Genomic DNA, 18,148 nt, shown 5'->3' on the forward strand with positions numbered 1-18,148 from the left:
AAATAAATCATCGTCGAGAACATGTTTTGTGCGTCTGTACATTGATATAAGAGATACCAAGGAAGAGCGGAGAGTGAATTGCAAAATTCATTTTTCTGATAATTTTTCTTATTGAAAGTCGTAATTATCCTCGGTAAAATTTTGCCGCATTTTATATCCGTCAAAATAAATGAAGCAAAATGGTCGGTTTTATAAGGTGTATCAAAACAAAACTCAATGCCGTTTGTTTCATAGTCACTGATTATGTAGTCGATATGAGTTTTTGTTGAGGAACTAATTCTGGTCTCATCGTTTGGACAAAAAACCTTCAATCCATATGGAATAATTATAGAATCTAAATTTTCTTTTTCTTTGCTATCCAGATAATTTATGTTATAATCACCCAAAAGCGTAATTTTATTAGAAACTGAAAAAGCATTATCTATGTTAAGCGTTAATTGTTCCAAAAAATCAATAAAGTTTGATCTGCTTGGGTTATAACACAAATTAACTAACATTTTTTCTTTACTCGAAATGTTAAATGTAGATTTGCACTCAACCCACACTGACTCATATTTTTCTTTATCAAATAAATTTAGATCAGGCCTCAATTTCGGAGCCAATTTGACTGGTATATATAACAAAACGCCACCGCCTTTCTTTTTTACCGCTGATTGCCTATCATATCTGAACATCGCATGCGTTCTAGGTTGGAAATTCCATAAATTGTCACTATCTTCTTTTTTAAGCCACGTTTCGGAAATTCCTATAATTGTGTTTTCGCCCATATCATCAAGAAATTTTTTCAATTGCATCCGTTTTCTAATAATACTTTGAAAATTCAAATGAACAAATTTAAGATTTGCACAATTTTTTGAGCAGATACCGTAGACTGTTTCAATGGTTTCGATAGGACCAGGGTTTTTTTCAACATCCCCACTTTGGGTCAGTAACAACGCGAAAAGGAAATGATGAGTCAGTGTGGTAGCTCTCCGCTCATTTATCCCACATTTCGTTGATAATATCTTTTGCTGGCAGCTTAGATAGCCCCAGTAAACAATAGTTTTTTCTTTAGTTTCCATCTGAGCCTTGGAAATTAGAAAAATTGCACAAAACAACCAGAATTTAATATTCAGCATAATAGGTTAAATAAATTAAATAATCGCCAAAGTTTGCACCAAGAAAAAATGCGAAACTAGTATTTCCTAAAAAATTTTGCACCGTTTTGGAAAAATTGTAACATTTCTGCCGTTTTTGGATCTAAATTTGATGATTGTTGGGTTTGCTTCATTCTGGGGCGGGTTGTAATCTCACATGTGTTTGCATTAATATCAGAACCCCTAAAAGAATCTCTAAAACTTTGCACCAAAATTTCAACACCCCCATCAGAAGGATGCAAACCATCCGAGCTAAGAGCATCTGTATTTTGACTAAAAATTTTGTTTATGTCTAAAATATCCAATTTTACTTCGCCCAAGTCTTTTACATTCCGTACTAAATTAAGAATTTGCTTGTTTAGCTTCTGTACATTTGGATTAAAATCTTTTCTAAAAGCGCCTAAGGGAGTTACAGTACATAGTGAAATTGTTTCTGGGGAGAATTTATGATTTATGAGATAAATTAGTTTTTCTAAGCTACTCACGGCTTCCTTCGCGTCGAAATCACTTGAGAGGCAGTCATTTATTCCAATTAGCGTAGTTACATGTTTAAAATGTCGCGATTTACTGTTTCTCACGCGTTCCAGCAATGCAGAAATTTTGTGCCCACCAAATCCTCTCGCCAACACATTTTCCGATATTTGTTCCCCATTGATTCTGTTAACAATTGAGTCTCCCAGTAATAGGCCAGAATATTCTCCTTCTCGTGGTAAAAATAAATGTTTTCGTTGCTGGTCGAATTTTTCTTCTTGAATATTGGTTGCTTGTATTTTGATTTCTTGGTTATTCTTGCTTTCTTGGTTATTTTCGCTTCGTTTGTTCTGATTTCTGCTCCGAGTTCCAATCTTGCTCCATTCGTTTTCAAATTTGTTTTCTGTAATTTTCGAATTGCCCGTGTTTTTAAAATTTTCTAGATCAAAAAATTTGTTTCCTCTTTCTTCCTCTTTCGTTGATACAGTTAAGTTTTCGATAATTCGTTTAAAATAAGTAACATTTTCGACTAAGTCTTTATACAGCTCGTATTTCAATTCGTCGTTCAGATTTCGGAAAGTTTCGAGGTCAAACATGTTGGCGATTAAAAGCGAAATTAAAAATAAGACATTAAAATGAACCGACTGATCGCTAGAAATTTAATTTGGTTGTGCGATATTTGGTTGTGAGATCTGTTTCACTCCTCTGTCTTATTTCACTTTTAAGAGCTTTTGTTCTTCTGGCTTCGAAGCACAGCTTCGCTTGAGTTGAATTTTACAATGAAGTAACGAGTTCATGTTAATTGTCTTTCCTCTCATCACCCACGAACAAAAAAATTGTTTCTGCTTTTTTTTATCCAGATCTGTTTGGGATATCGATAATGAATATTCAGTAATATAAACTTGCCATTTTTGTTTGAAGTATGTGTTTTTTGCAAATGTCTTATGGCAAAAAAATGCCACCATTGCACGTTATCAGAAGTCAAGTGATTTATCATGTTAAAGCCATTTAGTAACTCTGTTTGTTAGATCAACGCCAATTATATATTTTTATATACGTTTTTTTAAGAATTCTATTACTTTTTATATTCGAACCCACTTAACCACGACGAAAAGTTTCGTTTTTATTACCTTTTTACTTCTCTTTTTGAGTGTCATCCTGTTTTACTTTTCCACAAGAGTTTGGTTGCAACATTCTGTGATACTCACAGCCTCTGTCATTTCTGGTTTATTTTTTCTTTGTTGACCTAACTGTTTGCAGCGAATATTTCAGGGGAAATTTTTTAATAATTTGATTTCCATGAAAGTTTTAACTGTTTTTCTAACAAAGTTTGTTTTTGATGTAATATCTTTCTGCGAAGTTGTTACTCGCCTTTTTTGCTGGTTTCGATTGCCGAAGTTTCAAATCGCGTGTAGAATCAAATTGTCAATCGCGCGATGCTTTGTTTGGGGAAAAATGCATTGTTGCTTTGTGATGTTAGTGCTATCTATTGTTTTCACTTACACGCTTGTTATATTCTTTTGGGACAATCTGTTATTTATTTGAATGCGGGCTTCACTATCTCGCCATGTTTAAGCTTTTTCAACGTATTATTTTTGCATGTTTAAGCTATATCGTATATTGCAATGGTTAAGAATTTTTGTCGATTTTCTAATTTGTTTTTAGTGGTTATTTAACCGAGTTTAAATTAAGCAGCCCAATATCGATTTAGGGGTTGTGAATTTGGCCTCCAATTTTGAATGCCTGAATCATTTTAGTTAACGAGATAAGACGATTTTTGAGGTTTTTTCAAAAATGTTCAGAAGTTTCAAATACAAAAATAATTTACAAAACTTGAAGTTCCCAACCATGTAGTTGGGTGCTGCCAGAGTATTATCAAGGATTGCGAGTCTTGCCTCCAAATATGACTAGTCAAATCCTTGTATTTTTCGAGATATGACGTTTTTTGTGATTTTTTTCACAAATTTTCAGAAAACTTAAATTATTATGATTTTTGAAAATTTGAAATTCGCAACCCTGTAGTTGGGTACTGTCAGAGTACTATCAAAGATTGCGATTCTTACCTCCAAATATGACTGCTCAAATCTTTGTAGTTTTAGAGATATGACTTTTTTGTGATTTTTTCAAAAGTTTTCAGAAAACTTAAATTCATCAAGTTAGTAGTTTCACATTTTTTGAATTGTAGTTTTCGAGATATGATGTTTTTTGTGATTTTTTCAAAATGTTTTAGAAAAATTATATTTATTTTTTTTTCGCAAAATCTGAAATTCCCAACCCTGTAGTTGGGCCCTGTCAGAGTACTCTCAAATATTGCGAATCTTGCCTCCAAGTATGACTGCTCATTTTTTTGTATTTTTCGCTCGAGATATGACGCTCGAGAAATTATTATGATTTTTGAAAATTTGTAATTCGCAACCCTGTAGTTGGGTACTGTCAGAGTACTATCAAAGACTGCGATTCTTGCCTCCAAATATGACTGCTCAAATCTTTGTAGTTTTCGAGATATGACTTTTTTGTGATTTTTTCAAAAGTTTTCAGAAAACTTAAATTATTATTTTTAAAAATCTGAAATTAGCAACTTTGAAGTTGGGTGCTGTCAAAGTATTCTAAGGAATTACAAGTCTTGCCTCCAAATATGACTGTTCAAATCCTTGTAGTTTTCGAGATATGATGTTTTTTGTGATTTTTTCAAAATGTTTTAGAAAAATTATATTTATTTTTTTTTTCGCAAAATCTGAAATTCCCAACCCTGTAGTTGGGCCCTGTCAGAGTACTCTCAAATATTGCGAATCTTGCCTCCAAGTATGACTGCTCATTTTTTTTGTATTTTTCGCTCCAGATATGACGCTCGAGAAATTATTATGATTTTTGAAAATTTGAAATCTCGCAACCCTGTAGTTGGGTACTGTCCGAGTACTATCAAAGATTGCGATTCTTGCCTCCAAATATGACCGCTCAAATCTTTGTAGTTTTCTAGATATGACTTTTTTGTGATTTTTTCAAAAGTTTTCAGAAACTTAAATTATTTTTTTTTGCTTCAAAATTTGAAATTCGCAACGCTATAGTTCGGTGTTGTCAGGGTACTCTAAAGAGTTACAAATCTTGCCACATGTGACTGCTAAACGCGACTGCTCAAATGCTTTTATTTTCCGAGATGTGAAGTTTTTTGATTTTTTCAAAATTTCTACAAAGAACTTATCTACAAAGAAATTCAAAAAATGTGAAACTACTAACTTGATGAAGATACACTCTTATTCTCAGCGTACACCCAGGCGTCTCAAATCTTGCCTCTTAATATGAATGCTCAACTCTTTTTAGTTGCCGAGATAAGAGTTTTTTTTCATTTTTTTTCTGGAAACTTATGTTTAAAAAAATTCACAAAGTTTTTTCTGGAAACTTATGTTTAAAAAAATTCTCAAATATTGCGAATCTTGCCTCCAAGTATGACTGCTCATTTTTTTGTATTTTTCGCTCGAGATATGACGCTCGAGAAATTATTATGATTTTTGAAAATTTGAAATTCGCAACCCTGTAGTTGGGTACTGTCAGAGTACTATCAAAGACTGCGATTCTTGCCTCCAAATATGACTGCTCAAATCTTTGTAGTTTTCGAGATATGACTTTTTTGTGATTTTTTCAAAAGTTTTCAGAAAACTTAAATTATTATTTTTAAAAATCTGAAATTAGCAACTTTGAAGTTGGGTGCTGTCAAAGTATTCTAAGGAATTACAAGTCTTGCCTCCAAATATGACTGTTCAAATCCTTGTAGTTTTCGAGATATGATGTTTTTTGTGATTTTTTCAAAATGTTTTAGAAAAATTATATTTATTTTTTTTTCGCAAAATCTGAAATTCTCAACCCTGTAGTTGGGCCCTGTCAGAGTACTCTCAAATATTGCGAATCTTGCCTCCAAGTATGACTGCTCATTTTTTTTGTATTTTTCGCTCCAGATATGACGCTCGAGAAATTATTATGATTTTTGAAAATTTGAAAATTGGCAACCCTGTAGTTGGGTACTGTCCGAGTACTATCAAAGATTGCGATTCTTGCCTCCAAATATGACCGCTCAAATCTTTGTAGTTTTCTAGATATGACTTTTTTGTGATTTTTTCAAAAGTTTTCAGAAACTTAAATTATTTTTTTTGCTTCAAAATTTGAAATTCGCAACGCTATAGTTCGGTGTTGTCAGGGTACTCTAAAGAGTTACAAATCTTGCCACATGTGACTGCTAAACGCGACTGCTCAAATGCTTTTATTTTCCGAGATGTGAAGTTTTTTGATTTTTTCAAAATTTCTACAAAGAACTTATCTACAAAGAAATTCAAAAAATGTGAAACTACTAACTTGATGAAGATACACTCTTATTCTCAGCGTACACCCAGGCGTCTCAAATCTTGCCTCTTAATATGAATGCTCAACTCTTTTTAGTTGCCGAGATAAGAGTTTTTTTTTCATTTTTTTTCTGGAAACTTATGTTTAAAAAAATTCACAAAGTTTTTTCTGGAAACTTATGTTTAAAAAAATTCTCAAATATTGCGAATCTTGCCTCCAAGTATGACTGCTCATTTTTTTGTATTTTTCGCTCGAGATATGACGCTCGAGAAATTATTATGATTTTTGAAAATTTGAAATTCGCAACCCTGTAGTTGGGTACTGTCAGAGTACTATCAAAGACTGCGATTCTTGCCTCCAAATATGACTGCTCAAATCTTTGTAGTTTTCGAGATATGACTTTTTTGTGATTTTTTCAAAAGTTTTCAGAAAACTTAAATTATTATTTTTAAAAATCTGAAATTAGCAACTTTGAAGTTGGGTGCTGTCAAAGTATTCTAAGGAATTACAAGTCTTGCCTCCAAATATGACTGTTCAAATCCTTGTAGTTTTCGAGATATGATGTTTTTTGTGATTTTTTCAAAATGTTTTAGAAAAATTATATTTATTTTTTTTTCGCAAAATCTGAAATTCTCAACCCTGTAGTTGGGCCCTGTCAGAGTACTCAAATATTGCGAATCTTGCCTCCAAGTATGACTGCTCATTTTTTTTGTATTTTTCGCTCCAGATATGACGCTCGAGAAATTATTATGATTTTTGAAAATTTGAAAATTGGCAACCCTGTAGTTGGGTACTGTCCGAGTACTATCAAAGATTGCGATTCTTGCCTCCAAATATGACCGCTCAAATCTTTGTAGTTTTCTAGATATGACTTTTTTGTGATTTTTTCAAAAGTTTTCAGAAACTTAAATTATTTTTTTTGCTTCAAAATTTGAAATTCGCAACGCTATAGTTCGGTGTTGTCAGGGTACTCTAAAGAGTTACAAATCTTGCCACATGTGACTGCTAAACGCGACTGCTCAAATGCTTTTATTTTCCGAGATGTGAAGTTTTTTGATTTTTTCAAAATTTCTACAAAGAACTTATCTACAAAGAAATTCAAAAAATGTGAAACTACTAACTTGATGAAGATACACTCTTATTCTCAGCGTACACCCAGGCGTCTCAAATCTTGCCTCTTAATATGAATGCTCAACTCTTTTTAGTTGCCGAGATAAGAGTTTTTTTTTCATTTTTTTTCTGGAAACTTATGTTTAAAAAAATTCACAAAGTTTTGGATTCCTAAGCCTATAGTAGGGTGCTCTCAGGGACTCTCAGTGGTTGCAAATCTGGCCTCCAAATGTTTCCAGAGGCCCATTAAGTTCTCGAGATGACGCTTTTAAAATGGGAATAAAAAAAATTAAAAGTTCGAAATTACCAACCCTGTAATTGGGTGCAGTCAGAGTACACTAAAAGTTTGCAGATGTTGTTTCCAATATATGCGGTGTTTCATGAGTTGTCGAAAAGTTTCAAGGTATCGGAGGTGCGTTAAACGCTAGTTTCATTGAAAGGGAACTTAAATTACAAAATTTGCTGATTTATTAACTAGATGGAGGTGAAATTTGGGTCTCATTCTTTTCGGAACTAAATTCATGGTCTTGTAGGTATTCATCCTCGAGCCGTCTCTGTTCCTCTTCTTCTTTTCGCCTTTCTTCTTCCTCTCGTATTCTTTGTTCTTCCTGTTTAACAGCCAGAGAAATCTTGTTGAACTTATCCAGCATAATCAAACTGTGTTTTTGTCCGTATTCTTCTGTCCATTCTTTCAACAGTGCTTTTTGCTGGCGCTCCAGAAGAGCTGTTTTGGCATCCATTTTCCTGTTGAACTTGGCAGAGGTTGATTTAAGCTTAACAGATGCGTGTTCTTTCACTTCAGCTTCGTCTAGACTCTGGCCGTAGAGCCAGGCGAGAGAAGACTGGTTTTTGAGCACCTTCTTGTTTGGTCCGCCCTCTATCGTTGGGTCGAATTTCTTACATTTGGACACTTGGTCATACTTGACGAATACCCCGAATCCCTGAGGAGCGTCGAAGTAGTATTTACCATGGTAGTGTCCTGTGCCGAATTTGGGATCGGGCTCGTCAAGTTTGACCCCCACGTATAGCTCGGATACTAGTAGGCTGTCGTTGAGCGCTCCGATGAACTTGACCTTCCCACTGTATTTCCCATCAATGATGACTCGGTCTCCTAAATACGTAATCTTCAAATCATGAAATGCTGCAAAAATGTGTTTGGGAATTTTTTTTGTTAGTTAAAGATTATATCTAACTAGGGCTTTTTTGAAATGTTTTAAAAGCACCAACAACTTATTCAGTGACGTTCAATTGATTTGTAAGTCTTTTAACAATTGAAATTTTCAATACGCTTCACACATACAATTCGAAATTTCAAATAGATTTTGAACAAACCTTTTCGAAGAACGCTGTTTACTGAAATCATGTCTAAGATGCATCAAAGCTGATAGAAAGCTGAGGCATTTTCAGTTTTTTGATAACTGCTTTCAAAGGTATAACTTCGTGTTCGTTTATTCGCTATGATAAAAAAGCTGATCAGGCCACAGGTCAGAAAGTTCAATTTTTTCGGCATTTTACTCACTTCGACCTAAAAGGGAAAATTATGCAGATTATTGAATATGCAAGAGCTAAAAGGCTGAACAGGCTCATTCTGCTTGCGATTAGCAAGCGATATCAAATAAGAATATACCATTTTTCGGGTTAAGAGCTAGTTTGATAAAATCACTTGAATCTTGTGGCACCTGGGCTCGTATAAAATCAAAACCAAGAAACGAAGATGCTAATAAGCTCATGTGGCGTAGAGGTAAAGTATTCCTGCGAACACAAGGCACATGCCTTCGAATACAAAAGTCCGTGGCTCGAATCGGGCCAGGACTTGTTTTTTTTATAAACGGAAAATTTTCCACTTGTCAAAAACGATTTATCCGACTTTGTTTGTCTGCTTATTTTTTGTCGGCTTAGCTGTCACAGCAGGGGATTTTTCTATGATTTGAGCATTTTCATTATAATTTAAAATCTTTTGTAATGTATTCCTGTTCTGTGGAACTAATAGTGCTCCAAAAATTTCCGCACAAAGTACGAAGCAGTTTTTTGAAATCTTTAAATAGCGCCTTCTCTAATTTTTTTTCGAAATTTCGATACTTTCTGATTATAATTTGAAGAAAATTATACTTATTGTTGCAGAAGTTGCTCACATTTGCCGAGCGTAGTCACAAAATGCGGGGGCGAGTGCATTTACAAATGTGCAATCAGCTATAAGTTACTATAATCGTTTAATGCGGTTGATCACCACATTTATAGTGCCAATAATTTTTATGCCAAGTTTTTGCTTGTGGATTCCACAACAATTTGGTATGTGGATTTCACTTAGAATTTGGAATATGCTTAAAAGCTTCTCTCCGTGATAAACAGTGTGCATATCCAGAATACAGTTTGGTTTCGTGAGGTACTTCATTTTTTGGTCTATTTAAAATCAATAGCATACCTTCATAACTTGGGTTTAAATTTGGCTCAGAATTTTTGGACGCAGCCAATAGAAATTTGGAAAATTATACTTGTGCAACATATATATGCCAGTATTAAAGCGTACTCTTTCTTCATTTGCCTGGTGTCGTTTGCCTGGTTTTGGTTTGATAAGTGAGTTTCCTAAATCAAAGGAGTTAGAAAATGGCTAGATTTTACCATTTTTAGTTTTTGTTTTCTTTTTAATGAATTTATTGCAGTAATTTTTTACGCTGTAATTCAAGAAATAAATTTGTAGCGGAAGTGATGCGAAGCTTCTCCTCGCTTGTGTAAAATTTTATTACACTAGTTATAAAACGCACAGTACTTCTTTTTGAAAAATGGAGAGAGTTGCTGATTGGATAATGTAGAAACAGCTGCACGGTTGAAACATAACACAAATATCATTTTATTTGTTCACTTTTTGTTATAATTTACTGATATTTAGTGTAAAAACGTTTATAAATATGACCTTAATTAAACGTTTTCGTCCGAAGACAGCATCAGAAATCTAGAAAAATTCAGTTTGATGACAATGCAAACATAAAAATAACAGAGGAGAATAACAAGAGAAAAGATAAATTTTTCTCGCCAGCTAATCTGCAACTGAGAAAAAGAAGTCCATCATAACTGTAAGTTTATCCTTTCTCTTATTTTTCTCCTCTCTTATGTTTTTTTGTTGACATTGTCATCAAACTGTCTTAATCTAGATTTCTGATGATGTCTTCAGGCGAAAACGTTTAATTGATGTAATGTTATATTTAGGTATTTTGGAAAGGATCGTCATTTTTATCTACCAAAAAGAGCCCGAATAATAGGAGAAAGTTATCACACAAGCGTTATTATAAAAGGCATTAGGCAAATTGTGGGTCTTTTGACATGACGTGAAATGGTGCGCTATATATTTAAAGAAAAATTTTATCCTTTCACATGCTAGAGCACCTTTTTCGGGAGAAATTCTAGTGCTCTAGCATGTGAAAGGATAAAAGTTCTCACTTGCAAATTCGAACGAAAAGAGTGTTTTCGGGATTTTTTTTCTTTTTGGTCAAATCTGGAAGAAAATTAAATTCGCTCAGGCTCCTCACTTTGTCTTAGTTGTAATTGAAACTCGTTTTAAAATTTGTAACATTTTAAACTCTGATTTTAATTAATTACCTAATTAGTTTTTTTTGCTTAAAGGGGTTCGGCATGTTTTAAATTGGCTTAGAAACCTCATTTTGCTTATTTGGATTGGCAAAGTAGATTAATAATAAGATTTTGTGTGCTAAAAATAAGATTCAGGAGAAATGGAGCCTAAAATATAGTACAGCTCAAAATTTTCCAATCTAGCATTTTGTTTTCTGTTCAACTGGTTTCTAACCGCGTAATGTGTGCTTAGTTACCGCTCGGTAAATGATTTTGAATGCTAAAGTACATGCGATGATTATGTTTCTTGCCACGTGTTCCTCAAAATGAACATAGTTCGAGATAAGTTTTTGCAGAGGTATTTAATAATTTCCTCGATTTAGTAGCGTTCTCCTCATGTTTGTCTGCTAGCTTACCATGCTATGTGTGTGTGGTATCGCAAGTGTTGCGAAGCTCCGCTTTACCATAGTTTCTAGAATGTCTCGCAGCATGACTAGCAGTTTAACCAATCTGCGCATGTGGTTTTTCAAACGTGCGGAGTGTTTATTGAACTAGTATCTCTGGTGTCAAAAATTATTGGCTGAGAAAACATCTCATTGCAAAATTTAGGAGTGGAGGATTAGTTCGATTTAAACATTAGCTATGTAAAGGGTTGTGTCGATTGGATGCTATGATTTTCGGTTTGATGGCATTTGCTGGTGGAAACAGCGAATTTCTACTAGTTTCCTGTTAGCTAACCTGTCTTGACACCGTATTCGTCTTTCCAACTTCGTCTGCTGTGGTACTGCCTCTGCAATGTCAGTGCACTGGGCGTACTCCTGTTCTCTCGCATATACGGGATTTTGTGCTTGGCCAGCACCTGGAAAAAATATAAGTTCTTAATGAAGAGAATTTTGCTGGACGTAAATGTTAATCAACTATCTGTGGCTAAATAGCATGTGGTTTTTTGACCGAATCATCTGAATTTTGAATGGTTTCAAGATGAATTTTCTGCGCATTATTTGCGTTTACTCCTTTTTACCGTTGTTAGTTTAGCTGATGTGTCGCGAAGTGCATCTTCGACTCCGTGATAAATGGAAAATAATGCTTTGAAAAGATTCCTCGACGAACATAGTATAGTTAGGGGAAGAAATAGTGTGATCAAAGACTGGAACGTTCGCTTTGTTATATGTCATTTTGAACGAGGAATGGGCCACTTGTATGCAGGATTCAAATGACCTACCATTGAAACTTGAGGGCCGCGGAGTAGGATAGGATCAGTGGATGTGAACTGCCAATAATGAACAAAAAATTTCAAAAATGAACAAAAAATTGAAGTTTCACGTTTTGTAGGGGAAATAATCTTCTTTTTTATTCATTATTGGGAATTCGCTTTTTTATGCCATAGTTAGTCAACAGTGGGTACTACAGAATCTCGAAAGAGCTCGCGACGAAACCAAAGTTCCACAATTTCCAAATTTCAAAAGTTTTGAAATCTGACCTGTCTGTAAAATGAGCTACAGTGACTGCAGTCGCAAAAGAAACAATCCTTCCTCTCGAGGCTGTTCAGAATTTTCTGCTCCTCTTTCGCGCGTTTTCTCTCGGACCAGTCTGCGCCTCGACAGCAACCTAGCAAATTGAAATTCAACTATAGTTTTACTAAGTCATTAAACGTAATTTTAAAAGATACATGCGAGTTTAATTTTCTAGCTTCAAAATGTTTTCTAGCTTGATCGACAAAGAATTGGTTAAAAATGTTTTTTTTTCACCAAAACCCGCCAAAGTTCGATCTGGATTACGATAAAATCGAGAAAGTTTGCAACTCTGTCAGCGAACACTTATTTTTTCAGTTAATCCCCTTTACTTTTTGACAGGAAGTTTAATTATCGACTGATGGAATGCCTTGAAAAACAAGGTAATAAAAATTGCATTATTAATTTTTCTTGATTTGAATTTCATTCCTTTTCGTTTGGTCATCTCAAAAACTGTCATCCCCCCGGATTTGAACTCGTATTTGTAATTTGTGTACGGCTCCTTAACTCTGCCGCTCTTTGGGCGATGCCAATCTTCGTTTCGATACAGATCGGACTCTCGAAGATTCTGTTTCCGAATGCAACACTCGCGAGAGAATCCGACATCAGTCTTTGTTTTCTCCCGAATTTCGTCCCCAAGAACACTAAAATTTGAGCTCAAATGGCTATTTAATACTGCCATTTTGAGCTGCGTGCGTAAGGCTTACATTAATTTTAAAACGTGCATTTTTTGAAGAAAATTGTGTAACAAATGCTATATACAAGAATAAAAATTAGCTTGATTACACTTACTATGCTTGAATAAGATAATCTCGATTTGAACGTTTTGTAACGTATAGGCAATCTTGTTATTATATCTTTTATGAGTCTTTTGCGGTAGATCAGAAAAAGAATTTTTAGATTGGTTTTCTTTCAAGTCTACGATCTTTTTGATCATGTTCTTTTGGTCTGATTGAAATGCGGATGATGAGTTCACTTCTGGGCAAAATATTGTTTTCAGATTGATGCATGCGAATATTAGCAGAAAGGTTCCACCAATGATCTCTAATGTTCTACAATGGGAGAAAAGGTCAGCAGCTTTCACGAGTTTGCGCTCCTTGAGCGAGAATGCAGCCAAAGCTAAAGAAACCCAGTCAACGTTGGAAACTTCTAATCCATATTATAACAAATATAAAGACAAAATTGCGAGATTGAAAAAAGAGAAGCCTGAATTGTTTCTGGACAAGCTGACTGCTCTGAAAATTCCTGAAATTGAGTCAGAGAGCTCAATCCAGAATTCAAAATGTTCTCCAAAAGATCTAACAGCTAGTCAAAAAACACCTGCTTTAAGTTGTCCAAATAACTTCAAAGGCAGGAACGAAGTCTCATCTAACGGCTCACAGGAGTTCTCTTTGGATAAAATAATGCGCGTTGACCTCCTGAAAGAATTACCGAGCGATGAAATTGGAACTATCTGGAAAAAATACCACGCGGACAAAAATTTTGTTTGTGCCCTAATAACCCAATCCGATTATCAGCATTTTCAAGAACTGATGCGAAACTATCCAACGTTTTTGTTAGCCCTTCCAAAAACTGAGGGCTTTGAGTTCATTTACTCACAGGGACAGTTTTCGAGTCTACTTTTCACAAAACTAAGCAGTTTTCAAATGTACAAAGAGAATGCACCTATAATTCTATCCTTGAATTTCTACACTGATTTGGCGGCAAGTAAGGAGATTGTTTTGATGAGAGGAGAATACAATGCAGATGTTTTGATGCCAATTGAGGCGCAGACACTGGTGAATCAACATCAGCTGTTCTATAATAGAGGAGTCACAGATGAAGACAGAGAGAGACTAAAACTGGTCCAGACTTTTAACTCTAATCCGGATAAGTTTGATTATAATGAATTGTTGAAATATATACCTGGCTATGGAAACAGTTGATAAAATAAAAGACTTTAAAGTAAGGAGAACACATACGCAATTGTACTACTTTTCCAGGGTCGTAGACATAAAGATTGGTTTTAGAGTGTCTCAAGATTAGACATCGTATAATAAGAGCGTAAATTGTTCCTATCATTGAAAATGGGGAGGAACTTAGTATTCGGGTGCGTTTTAGTTTGTTTGTTTTCCACGTAAAATCAGGTGCCACAAATAATCATCGGAAAGGGTGGAATGATATACCAAATTAAAGCCCTATCAGTCATGATTCGAACGACATTAGAAAATTTTAGAAAACTTTTACCAGTGTCGAGAAAAACTGGTTTAAAATTTTTGATGCTTAGTTCAATTTCGAGCGAGTAACGCGATCGAGTAACGTTCGTTATATAGAAGTTTACTAATTTTTAAATACTTTAAGGCTCACAAAAGTTAATTTTACTATCAAGAAAACTAATGTTGGATGGTTCATTCAGCGTATATTTAGCAAAAAATATGTACAAATAATAAGAAAGTTTTTTTTATTTTTTGTTTGCTATTCATTTTTGAAGAAAAATGTGGTCAATATTGCCTAATTCACTAATTTATCATGTTTTTGTATAGTTCTCGAATCAAATTGCTCTCTGAAATGACACTAAATTGAAGAGAAAAAAGAAAAAACCTTTTTTTAGTTTCTTATATGAATATGGTCGGAACTTTCTGGGCTGTCCTTGTCCTTGGCAAATGAACCAAAAGCAAAATGAAAATCTTGGCGTATCCTGGGTCATACGTTTTTATTGTTTAGTGTGATGATTCTTGTTTTTTTAAGAGTAACGAACATAGTGAAGACTAATATCTTCATGTCTTGGTGATTTGTTGTTTTTTTTTTCACGAAAAAGTCTTAAATTTGATCACGCTCAGATTTGATTTTTCGCCTCAGATTTCTTTTTCAGTTCAGTTCATTTTCATTGTTAAAACGAAAACAATTTCCTGAAAGCAAAAGTGTAGAGGTCAAGAAACACGTGATCGATTTCTCGTTCCGAAAAAGTATTTTAATGTTCAGATTTCCCATCGGAATCACAAAATTACCTATTGATCCAGTTTTCTCAACTTGAGTAATATTTATCAAAGATGTGCCAATTATAAAATCGACCTGAAATTCCAAGAGCTAGAAGGGCGTATATATATTTTTTTTAATTCGAAAGCTAAAGATTAATCAAAAAACAAGTCAGTTTTTTTCTCTTTCCTTGCGTTCATAATTCTTTTCCAGCTGTCTATGATTTTTTGAATTCATTTCAGCCTCAAGACGTTTCTCTTCCTAAAAATTTTTCTGTTGAACCTCGCTTCAGTTCTTCTCTCACTCTGCTTTTGCTCGATACATCTACTTTTCACCTTTTCTTTTCAGTTCTTCAATTCATACTAAGACCGTTTTACATTGGATCAAAATAATTTGAAAATAATAATGTGTACCAACTATTTTACTGGTTTGATATCGAAAACAGGCTTGTCTGTTTGGTTAATTTCGATGTGCAACAACTCATAACGAAAAGGACAGAATAACAAACTAGCCGGCCTAAAACAAGGCAAAAGCCAATTGGTCGAAAAATAGACCTTCCAAAAATTTCCTTATGTTTTTTTTTCATTGTCATTGAGAAAAACTTGGTTCATTTTTATGAAATTATTCCAAATAAAAATTATTCCGACCTCAATGAAAAATCAACAAAAGAAATAGTCGGTAAAACTAAAGAAACCCGCATTGAACCTTCGAATTAGTTTGCAGCCGAGTAGTCTCCGTATATGATAATTCTTTTTTTTCATGCTCCCACATTTGCGTGTCATTAAAAAAACTAAAACATCCCAATCTGTTTTTAGGCAGGTTTTCCAAAAAATTGGACTTCTTGAAAAGCAATTTTGGTGTCCGAAGAATCTTTAAGATTTTTGCACAATTTCGACAGCATCGATTATTACTGCGCTGAAATAACATTTTTTAAATTCGCGATCAAATTTCAAGCACTGATAATCTGTTTTGGCTTCGTTGCGATTTCAATTTTTAAAGAGTAAAATTTTCGGTTTCAGAAGTCTTTGATTTTTGGTTAATTGGGATTGACCAAATTTAAATCTTTCAATTGTTCACAAGATGTGTTTTTATTTGCTGTAATGTTTTTTTTGTTCTTTCAAAAAGACTGGCGTAAGTATTTTTGAACGGATTTTTTGTTTGGAAATTAAAAGAGCTTAGTTGAAATGATATTCAGATGAATAAACTAAGTTTGTAAGGGGTACTACAAAAGTAAAAGAATACTTTGCATGCATTAATGAAAAGAAGAGAAAAAACACTTTGTTCAAAAATCACAAGTTTTTTGGCAGATGTATTTCCCTTTAACGCTGACCTTAGTCAAAGAACATTAAAACAAAATTTCAGAAAACAAAGTAAATACGCATTGAATTTTTCGACTCAGTTGCAGCTGAGTAATCTCCGCGGGATAACTTTGGTTTTTACTTCATCTTTCTCTCATAACTGGCTAACTTTAGAAGAACAGCAAAAAAAATCAGCCCAATCTGGTTTTAGGCAGTTTTTTTAATAAGTTGCGCATCTTGCAGAGCATTTTGGTATCTGAGGATTTCATTTATTTGTATAAGCATTTTGTCAGCATCAACTAAGGTAGTGCTGATTTTGCATTTCCAACTTGCGATCAATATTCAACCACTGTTAGTCTAGTGCATAGCGCTAGCAGTTTTTTTTCAAGGCTAAAGCTTGCCCTATCAGAAGACTTCTAACTTCTGGTCATTTGTTCCATCGTGTTTGACAAACTTCGAAACTTTTGATTGTTCACAAGATGTGGATTTGCTCGCTGCGATGCTTTGTTGACTTCGTTCAAAATAAAAGATTCGTAGCGTTCAATCATGTGGTGAGATGCTTTTCTAGGAAACATTAGGAAGAAATTTTCAATTCAGAAGTGTTATATCTTTTCTTTCTGGCCATTTTATTTGTTCCATTGATTCTTATAAACTTTGAACATTTTCACTGTTCACAAGGTGTGGATTCGCTCGCTGCAATGCTTTATTTACCAGAAGCTTACTCGAAATTTCTGGCATATAATATTTCTAAGTTCAGTCATGTGCTGATTTTGAAAATTTCGAACTTGTTTAAAGTATGTCCACCTTACTAAAATACCAAAAAAACCTAAATAGTTAATCCGCATTGATCTTTTTGACTTCATAGGCCTAATTTGGTTGTTTGGGAAGCTGATGAGCTCGAATTACTCCTTTATCCCGCAGAAAAACGACAGACAAAAAATTGACCTGGCACGGCGTCAAAAAAGGCTAATTATTTAGGACAAACTTTGCGCTGATGATGGAATTACGCTAACAAAAGAACTGCTGCTGCAGGTATTTCGGAAAAATTACCATTCAAGTATAAGGTTCTCAGAAGAAGTCAAGTTGTCCCTAATTTTTTTCTAACTTTCTGTTATGAGCGCTCAAGACCTTTGAATGTCTATATCGCCAAAGCAAATCGACCGTTTTTTTACGCAGGAACAAGACTCTTTTCCTAATTTTCCGCTGTATGAAAAGTAAATCAAAGCCAGCAGCTTCACAAAGAGCCAAGTTACGCCCTTAAATTTAAATTTTCTGTATGGTTTTCGTAAATGATTCTTTAGCAAGAACACATCTAAGCTTAGCAATGATATTCTGGCTACTTACGCGCAACAAAACATAATTTCTAAAATTTGTAACCGACTAGCTTCTTCAAAATAATTGCACTCAGTATGTGTCAAAATTTTTGTCAACTGCAAAAAAATGAGGCTTTAGCAGCAAAACTGCTTTGCATTTGCGAGTGAAGGACTCGATTTGAACATTTGAAATTCTTCACGATTGGCATCACCCAAGCGAGTGAAAAGATCTAGCCAATAAAGTCAAAAACCTTTCATCGTACTACAAGATGGTATGTTTGGCGAGCTATTTTCTTGGCACACTGTCTTACCAATCTTGCGAGGCCAAATTTTGCACTGGATAGGTGCACAACTTGGTGTGTGTAGGCCTCTGGAATTCAGAGACAAACTTTTGAAGATGTTAAAATTTTACCAAAACAATAAAAAAAACGAAAGAACAAAGCAAGATCCAAAAGATA

General features: G+C 34.3%; 2 protein-coding genes across 2 annotated transcripts; one reads left to right on the forward strand and one right to left on the reverse strand.

Annotated features, from left to right (window-relative positions):
- Positions 1–7,477: 7,477 nt before the first annotated feature.
- On the reverse strand, positions 7,478–12,977 carry LOC134839635 (uncharacterized). Its single transcript, XM_063855250.1, has 5 exons — positions 12,553–12,977; positions 12,094–12,220; positions 11,352–11,472; positions 8,382–8,402; positions 7,478–8,160 (listed from the first exon to the last, which is right to left on the reverse strand). Exons 1-5 carry the CDS (start codon positions 12,804–12,806, stop codon positions 7,520–7,522), a joined length of 1,164 nt encoding a protein of 387 aa, XP_063711320.1. The 5' UTR covers positions 12,807–12,977; the 3' UTR covers positions 7,478–7,519.
- A 126-nt stretch (positions 12,978–13,103) lies between these two features.
- LOC134839636 (ATP synthase mitochondrial F1 complex assembly factor 1-like) lies at positions 13,104–14,080 on the forward strand. Its single transcript, XM_063855251.1, has one exon. The coding sequence runs from the start codon at positions 13,129–13,131 to the stop codon at positions 14,047–14,049; it is 921 nt and encodes a 306-aa protein (XP_063711321.1). The 5' UTR covers positions 13,104–13,128; the 3' UTR covers positions 14,050–14,080.
- The last annotated feature ends 4,068 nt before the right edge of the window (positions 14,081–18,148 follow it).

This window comes from Symsagittifera roscoffensis, chromosome 2 (genome assembly GCF_963678635.1).
Source record: "Symsagittifera roscoffensis chromosome 2, txSymRosc1.1, whole genome shotgun sequence".
In the NCBI taxonomy this organism is placed as follows: Eukaryota; Metazoa; Xenacoelomorpha; order Acoela; family Convolutidae; genus Symsagittifera; species Symsagittifera roscoffensis.

What these genes read in the sequence shown, in the direction of transcription:
- LOC134839636 (XM_063855251.1), top strand. Translation starts at nt 13,129, where the DNA reads ATGCATGCGAATATTAGCAGAAAGGTTCCACCAATGATCTCTAATGTT.
- LOC134839635 (XM_063855250.1), bottom strand. Translation starts at nt 12,806, where the DNA reads ATGGCAGTATTAAATAGCCATTTGAGCTCAAATTTTAGTGTTCTTGGG. An exon ending in CGAATACGGTGTCAAGACAG is followed by an intron (nt 8,403 to 11,351) that starts GTTAGCTAACAG and finishes ACATGATTTCAG; the next exon opens with TAAACAGCGTTCTTCGAAAA. An exon ending in AAACAGCGTTCTTCGAAAAG is followed by an intron (nt 8,161 to 8,381) that starts GTTTGTTCAAAA and finishes TTACGTATTTAG; the next exon opens with GAGACCGAGTCATCATTGAT.